Below are 17,593 nucleotides of genomic sequence, written 5' to 3' on the forward strand. Positions count from 1 at the left end.
TATTTAAAAAAACTGTTTAGTTCATGAGGTTCACCAAGCCCCCAAATTGCTGTTGGCGTTGTGTTTTAGTACTTGTGAACTTGTGAATCCTGTTTTTCCATTTGCAAGTTAGGCTCTTCAAAATCTATGCAAAATAATGTTTGAGGAAGCGTGGAAATACACTCACAGAGAAACATTTTTATTTTTAACATGTTTATAGGGGAGTGTTGGTGCATAACCTAGAGCCGATTTTCCTACCTTCACACCCAAATATATACACACTCCATTAACCACACACACCCCTCCCCACTTCCAGTCACAACAAATTGTTGGTGCATTGCAGCTACAGGATAAAACCATCCTGTTAAACCCAAAAGTAAGAGACTGTCCAGACTCTTGACCAGAGGGTGTAATAGAGGGAAAAGAAACAGGGACATGAATGTAGGCAGAGTTGTGCTAGAGAGTTGTATAAGCAAGATTGAGAGAGAGATACAGAAAAAAAGAAAACTCAGCCTGGAAGTTTGAATCTTTCTGGTTTCTTGTTTGAGTCTCCCTGATTAAGGTTTGATATTTTTATCAAAATAACCACAAAGTTTCACTACCCAGTCAATCAGAAATCTTTATTCTTGATGATCAAGCTTTCAAAATTGGGCCAAGATTAATTTTAATTGTATACCAAAACAAAAAAAGTGAATCAAAAACTACTTTAATGGGACACACATCCATTCCAGATCTAATTCACAGGTAAATTAAGATAACTGATACCGAAATATACCAAAATCACAACCACACAACGCCATTAGCCCAAGCTACAACCCCCACTATAAACTATTGCCATGATGAGAGTTAGTTAGTGGTCTGTAAAACTTTTTACACTTTTACACAGCACTCTCTAGTGGGCATGTTCTGGATCTGCAGCGTAAACATACTAAACACATCCAGTGGAGTACTCACACTCAAAGAAAAAACAGAAAATTAAGCAAATGTGAGATTAATTTCATTAGCTCCCTTTTCTTCTTCATTATGCTTCAGATTTTAGTTACTGTTACTGAATACTGTTCACTGCGGTGTTAGTGAGGGAGGACAGTGCATTTGTCCAAGAGTTAAACTGGTGCTTTTTTGGAGCTGTAGTTATTACTACTTACCTTCTTTTATAAATTAGGACTCATTTAAAGCAATAGTTTGACATTTTGGTAGATTGATACCACTTTCATGTCTCTCTCTTTCATATTTAGGTGGAGTCAGCAGCTGGTTAGCTTAGCTTTGCTAATACTTCTAAAACTCCCTAATTAGCGTATTATATCTCGTTTACTTAATCTGTACAAACACTGCAATGTAAAAGCGTCACATTGCAGTCTTAGGAGGGGTTATGAGTCTTCCTGGGGACCAGGAGGTGACCGCGCCCTTCCAAGAATTTGTCTGGCGTCAAATAAGTGTCTTTCCCAAAATGTCGAACTATTTTAAGCAATTTTACCACGCCATACTCCTGGGAAGTTCATTGAGGTAGGCTTGCATAAGAACTCGCAGCTATGACACGTATCACTGCAAAACCATTGTGGGTGTAAAGGTTAGTATTCGGGGCTTCCTTTTTCTCACAGAGGTCAGGGGTCAACTCATGAGTCCTCCACTTCACCTTTACCTCCAGCCCACAAAGGAAATCCACTATCATACAGTAATCTTGCAGTGATGGTTTGTAAAATAGTGTAGCAGGATGGTTCAGTACACATACACAGCCTACTTCAATGCCCATTTGGAAAGTTTACACAGAAAAATCAATAAATAGCTTTCTAACCTGCAGAAGAAATGGCAGAAGAAATAGCTAAAGGCAACTATAATTCAAACACATCCTTCATGTGTTATTTTTTTGTGGTCATTCAGCTTAAAAAAGCTGGTAAGCTTATCTTTCAAGGAAAAAAAAAAATCATAACACATATTGAATTTATGACAAAGACTGGCAAATTTATAGACGCAAACAGAAACAGTAATATCAGTTAAGAAGTGAAGCAGAATGAAAATACCCACCCTGCTCTGAAGACTCTGACCCTTGAACCCTGACCTCTGCTTCCAATACAGTGCTCATTTCACAGGTTGTCAACAACCAGGACTGATGAGCGTATAAAACTAAGAAAAAAAAGGCCTCATTCGTTGCATGGCAGGGTTGGTTCAGGTTTCAGTTACATGAAGAAATATTACTTAAACTTTATGTTAGAAGGACATTCATGCATCTGTTAAATAAGATGTGACGTCTAACATGCAATGTTAATGTTAATCTATGTCAAAATCAAGGTTTGGATGACTACCCAAACACAATGGTTTTGTGTAGCACCCACAAAAAGGCTACTTCAAAAACAGCTTCTGAAGCTTATGGAATTGACTTTCTGCAATGCAATTCTCAAAATTTTACAACACAAATTTGCAACTCCTGTTTCCACTTTTCCCATTTTATTCACATACAAGGGAGCTGGTATTTGACTGTTTTCAGTCTCAGGATTTTCAATTTTTATTTGATCTTGCTTTTTTTTTTCATTTCTGTGTTTCTTCACATAATTTCTTCCCCAACCCCCAAATCCCAGACAGTCCACTGTGCAAGGGAGATAGGAGGGCGTGTATTTTAACAAAACTCAGTGATCAGTGGCATGTTCTCATTTCTTCAGCACTTGTGTCCTTAAGCTGCCTTATCAAACAATGATGCTTCCCTCCCTCTATCTACCTCATTCCCACAGTCCCTAAATGCACCTCCCCATATTCTCCTGAGGAAAAAAAACAAACACTAATCTCATCTCCTCCGTCTCTTCAACAATACAGGCGTTCTGACAAAAGCAGGGTTGGCTTCCACCAGACCCCTTCTCTTCTTACTTCCCCTACTCAAGTTATTTTATTTTCCTCCGTTCTTCCGGTAGCGATTCTTTGGCTTCTCACCACAACCAGTAGCCTCGCAGGAGGACAGGCCAGGCTGCTTGCCAGAGTTAATGCTGCTCAGAAGGGCAGGCAGCTCATTGGTGATTGCCCTCTCAATCTTTTCCAGCAGGCAGCCTCCCATGTAGGAGCACTGAGCAGTCAGAGGCTTGAAGTTGGTGACCGGGTTGATGCCAAAGAAGTCACGGTAAGCATCGCGGTTGGGCAGGTCAAACTTGCTGACGTTGGTCTTGGCTAGGATGGATTTGAAAATGTAGAACTTGTCTGGGTCATCCACAATCTCCTTGAAGACCAGTTCAGGGTCACTGAAGAAGCTCATCTTCTCTTTAAAGGTCTGGACGTAACGGTCTACCAGCAGGCCATGGATGCGCACGCGGATGCCATGCTGGCGGATGAAGGCAATTTTGTTTTCCATGCGGTTTTCAATAACCTGGTTCAGATCTTCCAGGAGGGAGATTTCCTCTCGCTTGAAGAGCTCACGGCTGGTGTCAGGTGCATAATCGTATGGCCAGAAGGAGCTGACGTAAACGCGGGGTGGTTCAGTCACATTGATGAGAGGAGCCAAGCTCCAGAAAAGTGCCCCGTAGACTCTCATTAAGTCCTGGGTGGCCAGGTTGTCAGCCTTGTTTAGGATGATGCGGATCTGGGATTCACGACCCTTCAACTGCCGGAAGAGCATCTCCAGCTCCAGGCCAACGTCCAGCTTGGTGGGATCAAACACCACGAAGATCAGGTCAGCACGGTCAATGAACCACTGGCAAACATCATTGAAAGGGTAGCCTGGACAGAAGAAGGAAATGAGTTAACCACTAAATACATATATGCAGCCAGCTGCTTTGTATAAATGGTGGTATGTAAAAATCTGCAAACTGAAGGTAAAACTCTCTATTTTACCTCTCTCCTGCTGTTTCCGGTTCTCAATGATTCCTGGTGTGTCCACAAAGGTCACACGTTCCAGCAGCTTGTGGGGCATCTCAATACCGATCAGCTTTTCCAGGAAATTTTGGCCAAACTTCTCCAGGGGAGAGAAAGACCGAGAGCTGTCCGCTGCCATAACAATACCCTCAACAGAGCGGATCTTCTCCCCGTGCATAATTACAGTGAACTCAGAGGTAGTAGGCTCAGCTCCTAAAGACAAATTGAGGGAGAGATTAGCAAGAATAGTAACAAAACAATGGCTGCAATTACTGATTTTTTGGGCCACTTGTGGGCAGCTGTGAATAAAACATTGACGTCATCACTCTTTTATTTATATCTAGCAGTTACAGATTCTCGATGTGTGTCCCCTTCAACCATTGTTTTCACATGGTCATAATAAGAATATTCATTATAGCCACTTTAAATTAAACAATGGTGCTAAAATGTCATGGACCCATTGTTTTTTAAATCTCAGTGGTGCTGTCTATCCACTGGATAATCACAATGAAATTCTTGCACTCACACACCTGTAACATTTAGATAAGGCAGCTGCCCCCTTAAATGGTCCTGTAGATTTATGATGGCATTTTAGGGTTTCTTCATCCTTACTGGATTATAGTACAAAGGATTACAACATAAAACACTGTTTATTGCTAATTCAAAGAAAGAAAATCAGTGTAACATACCTGTGTAGAGCTGATAGGGGCTGTCGTGCATGCCCAGGAGGTAATTGATCATGGAGGACTTCCCTACACTCCAGGGTCCTAGGAACAGCACCATGGGCTTGGAGGTAATCTCTCCATCTGTTGGGAAAGGACAGACAACAGTGATTAAAATCTCAGCAGGATGGCCAAATGATGACAAAGATCCTCACAAGTTCATCCCAAATTTTACATGAGAAATGATAAAATAACCAGTTATGATGAGCTTTTATTTGTTGCTGATAAGAAAAGGTATGAGAACAAACGAAGCCAGTGTTTGCTACAGTCTCCATTTCCTTCTGTGCTTTATAAAAGGCTATAGTTTAAGCAAAACAACAATTCCTCCAAAATGTATTCTGTGTCGGTTTTTGGGATGAACTGTACTCTGAGAGACACCAAGAAGCATGTCAGTTACTGTCACGCTGAGTCTAGAGCACAGAGGGATAATTTGTAAGACTGAGAAACAAAATGAAAAGAAAGATAGGAAAAGAAACATGTATTGAAGCTGTTAGGCCTGTTTAATAGCATTAGAAGAATTTCAGCCATATCTCAGTGACACACGACACACGGCAGTGCCATTCCTCTGACATAAGACTAGACAGGGCAAGGCTTTCAGAGCAAGTTGCATATCTCATAACAAGCTGTGATGTGTGTTGTGAGTGGACACGGTGTCAGGGTTGTGGGGCACAAGAAAGTTCTGTTGTAGCTACTGGTCCAAACTTGAATGAACTCAACAGAGTTTTTTTAAGAAAAGAAAAAAGAGAAAATATAATTTCCAAAGAAAACCAAATAATACCAAGTGAAAAATCGAAATAACTACCGCTTTTAAAAATATTCAGGTGTGGCTAAGAGTCAGTAAATTCACTCCCAGCCAAACACTGACCACCCTTTCCCACCCCCCCACCCCCCGCAAACCTGTGTGTCATTTGCTAAAGCCAGAACTGCACATGCAACCCCCTCCATATTTTATATTTTACACCTTAACTACACAATTTAATGCTCAGTCTCTCTGCAAATACTGACTGTTAATGCCTCAACACTAACAAGCTTAAAATGTATGTTTTATTTACATTTCTTCCCTTTTAATTCTTTAATAAGAAAATTGAGTTTTGGTTGAAATTTTGAATTAGTAAATCAAGAAAGAGAAAATAAATTTTGATTCACATCGGGAATAAAACTGCTGCTGCACTGCTCTCCATGGGTTGCACTTTTCACCTATGGATCACTTTGACAACCCCCAGTCAGCCATGTTATATTGGGTGTCTCTCAAAGTGAAACATGGTAAGCAGTGAAGTGTTTATTTCGATTCAAGTGACTCACAAATGTGTGAGGACAAATAAAGGGGGAAAGGAAAGGGATGAGCACTTCAGGCAGTGCCATGCACAGGTAAGCCCTGCCCGCACCCACCTGTGGCTGAGTCCCCCAGGGTTCGTCCAGGGTAGGCTGTTAGATGAGGGGAGCGGAGGGGATGGACATGGGGAAGGACAGGAGAGGGTGGAGTACAGAGAAGTGAAGGGAAGAGGAGGTGGAGGAGAGTGAGGCGTGAGGGTGTGAGGTTTCTAGGAGAAACAGGGAGGGGTAGAGTAACAATGTGCAGGAATGGGTGGGAGGTCTAGTCTCATATTTGACCTAATGTGTCAAACATGGTCGTCTACAAATGGATGGTGTACATTTGTGGTCAGGTGAATCTTTTTGTCTGTATAGTTTTGTGCTCTTTTCTACAAAAAATAAATGTTTATTTAGAGGAATGCTGCAAGTGGTACAAGTTTGCATGCATGCCAAGCCTGAAAGGCCACAAGAGGGCGAGATTTGTTTCATTGTGGGAAAGTAGAGTTTGTTGTTGGCAGTTCAATGTGCAGCTTATAGTGTGGAACTTATAGTGAAGAAACAATAGACATTGCAAAGCCATTAAATAACAAACAAACAGGAACATTAAATTATTTTGGGAGAAAAAAGATGGAATAGAAGAAAAGGGGAAGAAATATTTTAAAGTAGCATGAATGGAGTGATTTAGACAAAATTATATTATATCTTTTTCCTGGACCAACAATGTTTTAGGGAAGTGGGAGTAAAACTAAATATGAATATATAGTGTTACTATGTCTGTGCCCTAGAGCCTAAAAATGACTAAATGACTATAAATGTATTTATACAATTAAAAATAATAAACAGCCCATAACCCCATATAACAGTGAGCCTGAGAGCCCAAAGAAAAGTAATAACATACAATAAAACCACAGAGAATTCAAAAATTAAATATGAAAAATTAAATAAGATCTTTCCGTTGGTGTGAGGATGATGTGTGTGTGTACAAACAAGTCAACAAATCAGTCACTAAAGCAACCCAAACAGAAAAACCCACACATCAGAACAAAGTGCAGACGAAGCCAAATCCTCAGCGATACCTGAGATCTCGTGCTGCCTCAGCTCATTGTACTTGTAGGCCTGCTCCATTGGTTTGATGGACGTGTGGTAGATCTTCCGCAACCTCTCTAGAGCCGCTGGAGGACAAGAAGAAAGAGAGAAAAGAATGATAAAGGTGTTATTAGAAGTTGTTAAAAAAGAAGGAGGGACAATTTGATAAGCCACAATGGAGAAGAAGGAGAGGGAATTAAAGTCGGAGAATTTTGTACATTTCTCTTGAGCACAAAAATTGCCACAGCTCCTATGGAACTTGGAACAATGGGTCCCAATCTTTTTTGCCCTATAACCCCTTAAAATTAGGGAATATCTGCTTGGGACCATTTGCTACATGTTTCACATATTAATGGTTTACAGGCGGTGTCAGTGAAAATTTAGGAAAAGTCTCATGACCCCTTAGACTTTTGTTTGTGTGAGCCTTGGCCTAGAACATGCTTCTATTTATTATGCACTCTAATAATAACCAACCACCTTCCTTGAAAATGAGCTGCATAAATAATAAAAAATTAGGATGGCATTTGTAAGTTGTCTAAGCACAGAGCTTTACAAAAAAAAATAAAAAATAACTCACCTGCATAGTCTCCTGCTTTTTCCTCAGTTGCAAGCCGCAGCGTCTCATCGATGTGAGATCTGTCTCTGAGGACGGAGGTGACATCTTCTTCTTCTTCTTCTTCTTCTGTAAAAACAACAATAGCATAATTTAACTTGCTTCCAGGCCCAAGTGTATGTTTTTAATGGTCAAACAAATTGGACACAGGTGGCCAGATTTGGTGCAAACCAGTCCAGTTGATAGTTTCTTTATGAAGCTCACACTGGGGCTGATGACAGCCAGTCATACATGTTCAATGGAGCTAAGCTACAGAGGCCAACAGTGCTGCTATGTCTGGATCCATCAATACATCCTGCATCTCAATATCGATCACCATTGCTGGGACGCAGAGATGATTGATAATCATTGATAATCAATGCCGGGTAACAGTTTTGCACTGGATGCCAATATTAATTCAGAAACATCAGATATTTGAGCTGTCACGTGATCAAATATTCTAAACCTGAGAAGTCAACTGCAGCCACTTGTACACCAGATGATCCTTCTACATCATCTTTTCTTCTGTCTTCACTTCCATCTGTCTTACCGTTATCTTATAAAAACAAAGCCTTAAGAGTATTCACTGCATGACAGCGCCCATAGAATGTCTGCAAAGTGTCTGACAAGACAATTAGCCATGCACAAATAACAGATACTTGTTGGTGATGGCAGTGTGGCAGACGAAGGGTTTCTGGAGATCTTTATTTCTGTGTTTTGAACATAACACTGTAAATAACAAGACATAACTTCACCCTGTGTGCGAACTACACATCCCTCAGTTTTAATATTAAATTGTGGTGAAATTAGTCTTTAAATATAACTTTTCTTAAAACATACAAAACAAATCTACAAAAAGGATTAAACAAACCTCTAGTTTTCATCAAAAAAGTTTGAAGTAGAACAAAGTCTAATTCTCTATGCAAAAAATTGGTGACCTTCCTTCAATGCATATACATTACATTTGGTGCTTTTGTAATTGGCTTTCATTTTTGCACCCCAGAACATATGTGCATGTGGTATCTCAATGCCTTGTGTGTGTGTGTGTGTGTGTGTGTGTGTGTGTGTGTGTGTGTGTGTGAGAGAGAGAGAGAGAGAGAGAGAGAGAGAGAGTGCATCTGAGAGAACATATCCGCTCACCAGTGTGTCATGTCCACTTTTGAACATATATCAGATTGCTTAGATCACAGCTGTTAGTACAATCAGTTCTTAATTTAGAGAGCAAATGCTGAAAATAAACAGACAAAGACATTTGTTTGGCATCGCCATGGGCTTTATAACAACAGCAAAGATAAGAGAGACACAGAGAGAGAGACAGGGGGACTTCCCCAGTTTCATAACGGACTGGGAGGGGAGCTGGACTGAGTGTTCCCATCAGTGATATACATGATGAGACAATGATGTGCAGTCCTCTGTCTTTTCTCTTCTATATTTATCCACCTATCACAGACCTAATGCACTGTGAGGCCTGTCCTTGTGTGCCCAGACCTCAGAGCAGACCCCCCTGTAACACCTCCCACACAGTTCAGACAAACCTGCTACGGCTATGAGCTATATATAGAAACAGTTGGGAAGTCTTCCTGGTTCACACTTCCATGCCCTGGGGAGTTATGGGTCTTAGTATCCAAGCAACCAGACACTCCCCTAATAGAGTTGTTAGGGAATTTTAAAGGTATTTACAGCATGTTAGTGGAATATTAAAGCTGATAGCAGCTGTAGGGATGATTACATAGCAGTCGTTCAATTGTAAATCAGACTCTGTAAAACACATGGCATAATCTGAATATTGATCTGGTTATATAAACACATCATCTGCATACTTCCTGTCAGCACAGCACAGTTAAATTCAGTTTACTGTCACAGGCAACATATTAACATGGTTTAAAATCAATCCTTGGCTCGATCTTAAAACAAACTAGAAAGTTTGATATAATCTCCTTAGCTGTATATTTCTTGACCTCCTTTCAACATTGAAGTTTTAACTAAACTATAGTACTACATGCAGGCCTGCGTGGAGGAGCATAAAAGGTTTGCGTTGTTTCCCAGGGCACGACCCTCTGATCTGGTGGCTGGCAAGGAACCACGTAACTGTGCAATAAAATCTAGAACTGACTTTTGCATAGGTGAAGCATTTGGTGGGGGAAGGTAAAATATTTTTTTTACGGGGTTACAATTGCAGACGAGAGGGCGAGAAACCTTGATAAATTTATGTTCAGATACAGATTCATCTTACGGTCACCATAGCGTATTGATCTGGGACTTGTCCAACAGATGTGACACTTTATAAACACTACTCTACTGTTATGAACAGTAACATCCAACCCTACCACATGTCACTGTTAAGCTTTGTGACTGCAGAGGTGTATTTTTGATAATAAATATCAACACTCCTGTTTCAGTGAGATTTGAACAAAATGACTTCCTTCTCTTTATTGAGAAGGGTTTTTCTCATCACAAAGCAATGATGCACTAAAAGAGCTATACAATAATCATCTCTGACTTTCTGCACATTTCACAGTCTTCAGCCATGGTGCTAAATTGCTCCAAGGATTAGCTCTATAGCTGTTTTTCTACACAAACATATGTATTATAAATCAATGTGGAAAAACTCCACCTTCTCAGAGGGCAGCAACTGTTGTGGTATTCTGCAGCCTAACCTGAAGTACAGCCACTGACCATGTGGCCAATGACTTCTAGTGTTTCTGGCCAAGAGTCAGAATGGCGCGTTGCTTTTGCCAAAAGGTGGGGGATGCATCAAATGACAAGTAAAATCATCTGAAGGCTTGTTTGTTTACAAGCTGAAGCTGAAGCAAACGTGTTTACATTTATGAAGGGGTTTTTAAAGTATAAATAGATTTACATTCAATATAATGAACTAGAGTCAATAAAGGTACAAATGAGATACAAAGTGTCCTTTCTGCTGTGCCATGGTAGCTCACCTGGGAGAGCTGGCGCCTCTTGTACCAAAGCTCAGTCTATGCTGCAGGGGCCATGTGTTCGAGTCCGACCTGCGGCTCTTTGCTACATGTCAACCCCTCTCGCTCCCCCTTTCCCTTCACTCTTCAGCTGTCCTATCTAAAGGCAAAGTCGTTTAATAGCTTATCACACCACAAGAAAGCCCAAACAAGATTTTCACTATGTGCACAGCTAAACAATAATATAATGACCATAAAAGACCCCCCAAAATGACACACACTTTAACTGAAAACCCCCGACAGTTGCTCATTTGCAGTGTGGCAGCAGTGACACACACTGCTGGTTAGAGGAACAACGCAGCATTGCTGATTCTCCCCGAGTCAACCTGCTAAAAATAAGCCTGTGTAATGTTGCTCCCAGCACGGTGCAAGAACAAGAGAAGCCAAAAGGTTAGCAGCCAGAATAAAAGGAGGGTATGAGTAATACTGCAATCCCTACAAAGATTCAGTAACTAATCTATACTAATCTATATGTTATTTAGTAATTAAATATGTAAGAGGCTATGTGTTAAGTCTTTATGCTCAATGGGTATTTTCATGGAGGTACTGAAGGATGGGGTGATAAGAAAAGAGGATGTACAGCAGCTATTGCCAAAACAATGCAAGAGAATATGGTTCATCCTTTTTTCTTTAGCCAGTATAGATCTGATTATTGCTACATGCCCATGCAAAATTGCATTTGTTTATATGATTTTTTAGAAACAACAGTAAGTGATTTCATCTTGTATCAGCATCAGTGATACATGGCAGCCATTTTGCAACCCCCGATACTCGTCGTGGCACAAGTTATGTGTAATGTCAAATTGAATCAAAGGGACGAAGGAATTAAAATCATGTGAACGAACACTTGGTGAAGATTTAGCACAAAATGGGATTACAAAGTGAGGAAGCATTTTTTTGTCAGTGTCAGAGGAGTTTTTGAGGCTAAAGTGGCTTTTGAGGAACAGATTTAATCTCTTCAATGTACCAGGCACATCCCTGCAGCACTGAAAGGTTACTCAAGCTTCTGTAACTTGACTCATCACTCAGAAGAGTCTTGTCTTTTAACACCACCCTCTTGAGTGGGCCTTAACTGCTGTGAACGTGTTAACACCTCCCGATCCAGTCAATCCCTGATGGAAACCCTGGGACAGAGGTCTGCAAAGATCAGAGAGGCAGTGTTGCCCGCAGTGGGCAGCCCTTGCATCAGCGCTCAAAATTAACCCTGCAGGCGCCAGGAGAGTTGAACCCCGGACATCTGTGCCTAGGACCATGTGTCCTCAGTGAGCCCGTTGCCACACAACCCTCCCTCAGTTTGGAGAAACATTCTGGCGGCATCAGCACATCCAGTAGGAATGTTGGTGATTTAAGCCTACCACGGCCTCAGCGGCTGGGTAAGTCATGCCTCAACTATAGATCCTTGTGTGGAAGCTATTCAATCATCAGAAAGAATGCCAATCAACTACTGTAGGTTTTTGAAACTTCTGTGCAAATATGTTGCTCGAGTTTAAAGATCACCTTTTCTTTCTCCAGATATTCGAATATATACATATAAACACCTTTTCACGTTGCTCCGCTGTAGTTTTAGTTGTTCATGTACGTGTAACAGAATGGTTTTTGATATTACAAATTATGGAGCCAATTACTATCTAATCTGCAAATACATAGCAAGAAAGAGTTCAAATAAAATGGAGACAAATTAAAAAATATAGCTTGTGAGCTGACCACCACTAATTCAGACAGTTGTAGTTATTGTTGAACATTACAAACGGACCTAAAAAATACATAATTTATTGCAGCCAGGGCTTGCCCTAATGTGTATTATTTTCTTATGTAGACATGCTAGAATGTATCTGCAGTCATTTCCATTTACACTGTATATATTAGGTATCTGTGTATGTGTAAAACCCCGGGATCATGTTCTGCTTGCAGCACAGTGGATGTAAATTGAATTAAACTGAACATGATGAGGACAGCAGGCCTGGAACCTCCAGTCAGATGATTTATCCTGAGCGTGGGGGGATTCAGGCAACCTTTCAGGCAAACAGAAAGCCAGGGGGTTCCACTGGAAAGATCAATGTAGAGGTATTGATTTTATTACAAATTTTATTTATTTATACATAACTACTTCCTCTAGCCATAGTTAGAGGTGTGATAGCAGTCAGCAGAGCTTGTGCAAGGCGTGGTGAGAAGAGGCCACGGATGGCAACAGGTGGCACAGCTTGTGAAGCTAGTACTCTCCCATAGTCAAAAATAGACCCACAATGGGCCAGAAGATGGACAGAGGAGGGGGCAGAATGGCTGCCTCCTATTTTAGGGTTTTGACTCTTAGTCAGTGTGGAGACTCAGAGACATCCACATCCCTCAGAGCTGATTGTGTAATATACAGGGTAATCAACTGAGACCTACTGTACGAGGGCAGCTCATGTAACTCTCAAATATAATACTGACACTCGCCAAATAAAATACAATTTCCCTTGTATCTCCTGTGTTTTAAACAAGAAATGCAGTATAATTCAGGCTTCATTACTTCTACATTACTTTCACACTATGTCCTGTAAACGTGTGTAATTCAGATGGAAAGTCTTTACATGAAAAGGCAGACTACTTTCTAGATTGAAATGTTGGTGTATTTTGTCTTACAGTAAAACCCTCAAAAACCAGAAACAATCACTGACTTTAAGGTTGTCACTAGACCAGTCACTGACAAGTAGACATAAAGTTGAGCGACAGGCTCAAAAGAGGGCCCAGTTGCAAAGGCACCTTACACTGAGGTGTTGATCTGATGACTCTATCCCTGCTCTCCTGTTCGAAAGCCAGGAAAGGACGTCAGGTGCCCTTGGGCCTGGGGGGGTGTGTAGTAAGACGTTCAAGTATGACTGGTGTGTCCCTTCTACTACTACAAGCGTAGGGATGTCCCAGACATGCCACATGCCACCAGAGAGAATCACGTGGAGACAGTGCGCTTTCAAATTTCCAAGTCTCCCTTCTGCAAAGTGAGGAGGCCGAAGATGTTTTTACTGTATTGAGGATGGATAGTATTACCACTCATGTACAAACACACTGGTGTGAAGAACTAATCAAGGTCCCAAAGAGGCGGTGATATACTTGTGTATCAAAAAAAGAATCTCAGGTTCCACTAATGACAGATTTTTAAAACCCCTTTCACACTCAAACTCCACATATGACATCGGACACTGAACAGAGCTTCAATACTCGCTTGGTCAGTCAGTGCTATTCACACAAGACCTGGTTAGTCTTGGGTTTCTTGCAACCTTATAATAACCCAACAGTTTCTATAGTAACTGTGTTTACTCCTGCATGACAGAGCAGTGTCAGACCCACATAAAACTCATGACTTATGTTGACCCATTCACACACCAAAAGAACACAGGTTTCATCTGCTCCTTGCTTTGGCGTGAAAAATGGAAATTATATCAGCTGCAGAAAAATGACTGTAAAGGCAATATAATGGCAAAGTCAGATATTTGAAAAGCACTTGAGGCCTTATTGCACCTGAAGGTGTGTTCACACTACTACACCAGAGCCTCATGCCTAACTGTGCGAAGAGCAAAGCAAAGCATCATTACACCAAAATGATTCTTGTCCTCAATTACAAAAGTCATGGTGTCCTTTCAAAATATACAGTTCTTATTGATTAGTTAAATCACTGCATGCTGCTGGTGTAATCAAATGGCTTCAAATGTGAGACATGTGACAGAAATGAGAGTTAGATTTCACACCAGATTTCTCTGCTGCTGCTTTCAGCTGTATTTCTCGTTAAATCATAGTGTTAGGATACAACATTAATGTCTTTGCTTTTTATACTAGAAAATATGCACAGCCCAGGGCTGTTAGGCAAACTATGATAATAGCAAATTGATTAAGCATTCCTTTGGAAGGAGATTACCCTTTCTGCTCTTCTCTGCAGAATTAGCTAATTCAATGGAGATCCTGCTGACAGCGATTGAACTAATCAATAACACAAATAATTACACACCGAGGGACAAGGAGTTCAGGGAATCTCATAATTGCCCATCACCTGCGGGTATAGAAATCAAAACTTCTGTGTGCTCTGCAGCAAAAAAAAAATCAATATGCACATGCAGTGTATTTACAGACAGAGGCCACCAAAAGACACCTGCACGAGCCTGCAGAAGGGGTCTATGAAGGCATGAGTTGCAGCCAAAGCCAGGCCCCTCCTGCCTGGAGAATGCATGTCCCTACAAGGCCAACTGCTGGGAATAAATTGCGATTGTGACAGTGCAGAGTGACAGCAGCTGTGCAGCATATCTAAAGGGAAGCATGGGGCTGGGAGGGGTGAGGAGTCAGGAGGGAAGGGGAGTTGAGCAGAGGGAGGGAGGAACTGTAGTGAACGGTGTTGGGTTTCAGGAGGCCTTCCAATCTTAGACACCTGACAGCAGCCTGGAATATGGAGGCCTGGGCCCAGGCTGTGGAGCTGAACGCCACCCCAAGGACGGACAAGGGTGACAGACAAGGGTAATGCCAGCCCCTCCAGTCAAAACTCAGAGACCAGTTCGCATTTTTAGAATGGGTAATCTGGGAGAAGTTGTTCTCACTATGACATTGAACTCCATGGTTGCCATGTAATCCTATTTATTGTGGGATTGTCATGATCCCTCTAGTTTATGATGCTATGGGTTCTCATCACAGGAAATGTTGCCCCCTATAGGCATTTTAAGTGTGGAGTAACTCTTCCAAACCAAGTTGTAGAAAATAAAATTCAAAAATGAATCAAAGAGATCACATCTATGAATGTGACAAAAAAGCTCTGTGTCCATTCAAGCTCCCACATGGCTGTTTTCTCCTTGGTTAGACTAAGACTTTCCATCAGCTGGTGCCATGCTTTAGGACAGCTGACATGCTGTCAGTCCACAAGAGAGGCTGAACTCTAGTTTGAATAATCCTCAACTGCTCGCCATCGGAAAGTCACCAAAATGTATGCTAAGGCATTTGTTCATACATCAAAAGTGTCAGGTATTAGAGTATGGTGTTTGTTTTGGGTTTTAATAATTAAAAAGAGACACTTTGATTTGTCATTTTGTACTGGGTGCCAGCAGTTTAATTATAAACGATTTTAAATAGTCCTGCTTGGTGGCAAAGAAAGACCAGGGTAACATTTCTGTCTCTGTCTATCCTCGGCTGGTGTCCCCATGACTGTCACTGTCTCCCCGTTCAGCTAGTGCCATTCCTGACCAAACTGCCCCCACAACGGACAGAAGAACCTACCTATTCTACCTACTTTTGGCCATATGAAAGTTCCGTCCTGATGACTACAACAGTCTTAATCACAGCCTCTGACTCTCTGAAGAATCACTACAATCCAGCTAACAGAGCAAGCAAGCATTCATTAACATTCATTAAACCAGCCTCTAAACTTACACCACATCACTGTTTCATTCATCAAGAGCACATCTAGTGCCCACAGTGCACCAACCTACATAAAACAAACTGAATCAACCAGATGTTTGACCCAAAAGGCTTACCAAAAGTCTTACCTGCTGTGGCCTGCAAAAGCAGCAGGGAGAGGAAACAGCAGATCAAGAGTGTACCCTTCATGATGGCTGCCAGGAGAACTCTGATAGTCACACAGACTATATATACCAAGGCAGGAAGGTTAAAGGGCATACAGCAAGAAGAGGCGGGGCACAGAGAGGGCCAGCTGGTGGAGGGGCTGAGATCTCGTGTGTTCGAGGTGTTGCAGGAGTCATAGCATGCCACAGGGACTCTACGTGTACAAGCAGCTGACTCTCCTTTTTAGAGAGGTCGCAGCTTGGGCCTCGGCATCAGTGCACCAAGACCTGGCTTTATGTTTCAGTGCTGAATCACTCAACTTCTCACTGATAATTGAAAAAAATATTTTACAAATGTGTGTTCAGAGACTGGAAGTAGCTATATTTTTTCCTTCTAAGACACTTCTAAGTATAGGACAGTTTACTGACTTAAAAGGAAAACTAGTTTGCTCAATAGTCTAACACTGAGGGAACTAGTAAAGGGGCATTTACATTTTTTTTGCTTTCTTGCCAAGAGTTAGAAGAGAAGATTGATCAGTCAGTCTTTTCATCTTACTTCTCGTCTAACCCTTGGCAAGAAAGTGAATAACAGTATTACCCAAGATTGTTGAACTTTTCCTTTAGCATGTAATTACCTCAATTAAGACAGGTAAAGAATAACTTTAAAGGTACAGTAACCCTAAGAGCTCAACACACTACAACTTAAGAAAACACATGCAAAGAAGGAAAACATCTTCTTAAACATCTGTATTTTATTATGTTTTCGGTTTCTACAGTGCATTTGTGTATTTGGTTGTTTTCTCATTTTGCAGCTTTTTTCCCCCAAATTGTTGCACATGTGCTGGCAAGTTGGTGCAGATGTTTGCTTGTGTTTTGCTTGTGTTTCCTTCACAATAAGCTGCCATGGTTGTTTTGCCTTACAAAGAACGATGATCAAATTACTGTAACGTTACTGCTTTTCACTCCACATACTACCTGCGATAAATGTGCTTCAAGTAAATGAGAGTCTAGCTTTGGAGGGAGCTGTCAACCTTATTCCAGTAAGGAACACACAATGCTCACTTGGCAGCCATGTTGGGAAGTCATCATAAGACAGCGAGAGAGCGAGGGAGGGATGAGAGCTGAGGAGAGGGTATGTCTGGAACATTAAGACCCCAGAGTAAACCTGGAATCCCTAACACAGCTAAACGCTAGGCGGATTACTGCTTTATCACACTCAAGCAGGCACACTGTGCTGAACATAATCTCGCAATTCCTTGGGAATCAACATCTCAACTGTAAATTAATCCCCAAATATGGCAGGAGTTTCTTACTCGAGCATGTCCATCCCAAATGACTCAGGAAGCTTGTCCAAACAATACAGCATGTGCATTTTGGTGCGTAAAACTCTCTTAATCTTGAGAAACTTACACTGACAGTGGATTGTGGCTGAGAGTCATGATGATTTGTTTATGAGAAAATCTGTGCTTTTGAGGAGCTTTTATGAATTTTAGTGAACATTAATGGTTTGTTAATTACAGATGACAAGCGCTGGCATCAGTCACAGTCTTTTTCCAAGTGTGTCTTCAAAATGTAGGCTGCAGC

At 41.3% G+C, this 17,593-nt stretch overlaps 1 protein-coding gene across 3 annotated transcripts; it reads right to left on the minus strand.

Moving 5' to 3' along the window:
- Positions 1-585: 585 nt before the first annotated feature.
- srl (sarcalumenin) lies at positions 586-16,098 on the minus strand. 3 transcript variants are annotated; one of them, XM_051388881.1, is made up of 7 exons: positions 15,995-16,098; positions 7,507-7,611; positions 6,920-7,015; positions 5,922-5,957; positions 4,500-4,616; positions 3,790-4,023; positions 586-3,675 (listed from the first exon to the last, which is right to left on the minus strand). In XM_051388881.1, the coding sequence occupies exons 1-7, from the start codon at positions 16,053-16,055 to the stop codon at positions 2,855-2,857; spliced, it is 1,470 nt and encodes a 489-aa protein (XP_051244841.1). In that variant the 5' UTR covers positions 16,056-16,098; the 3' UTR covers positions 586-2,854. The 3 variants fall into 3 exon arrangements, with proteins under 3 accessions (XP_051244841.1, XP_051244840.1, XP_051244842.1); XM_051388880.1 differs by having other exon boundaries at positions 15,983-16,070; XM_051388882.1 differs by lacking the exon at positions 5,922-5,957 and having other exon boundaries at positions 15,983-16,070.
- Positions 16,099-17,593: the final 1,495 nt, after the last annotated feature.

Source organism: Dicentrarchus labrax, unplaced genomic scaffold (assembly GCF_905237075.1).
Source record: "Dicentrarchus labrax unplaced genomic scaffold, dlabrax2021, whole genome shotgun sequence".
Lineage (NCBI taxonomy): Eukaryota > Metazoa > Chordata > Actinopteri > Moronidae > Dicentrarchus > Dicentrarchus labrax.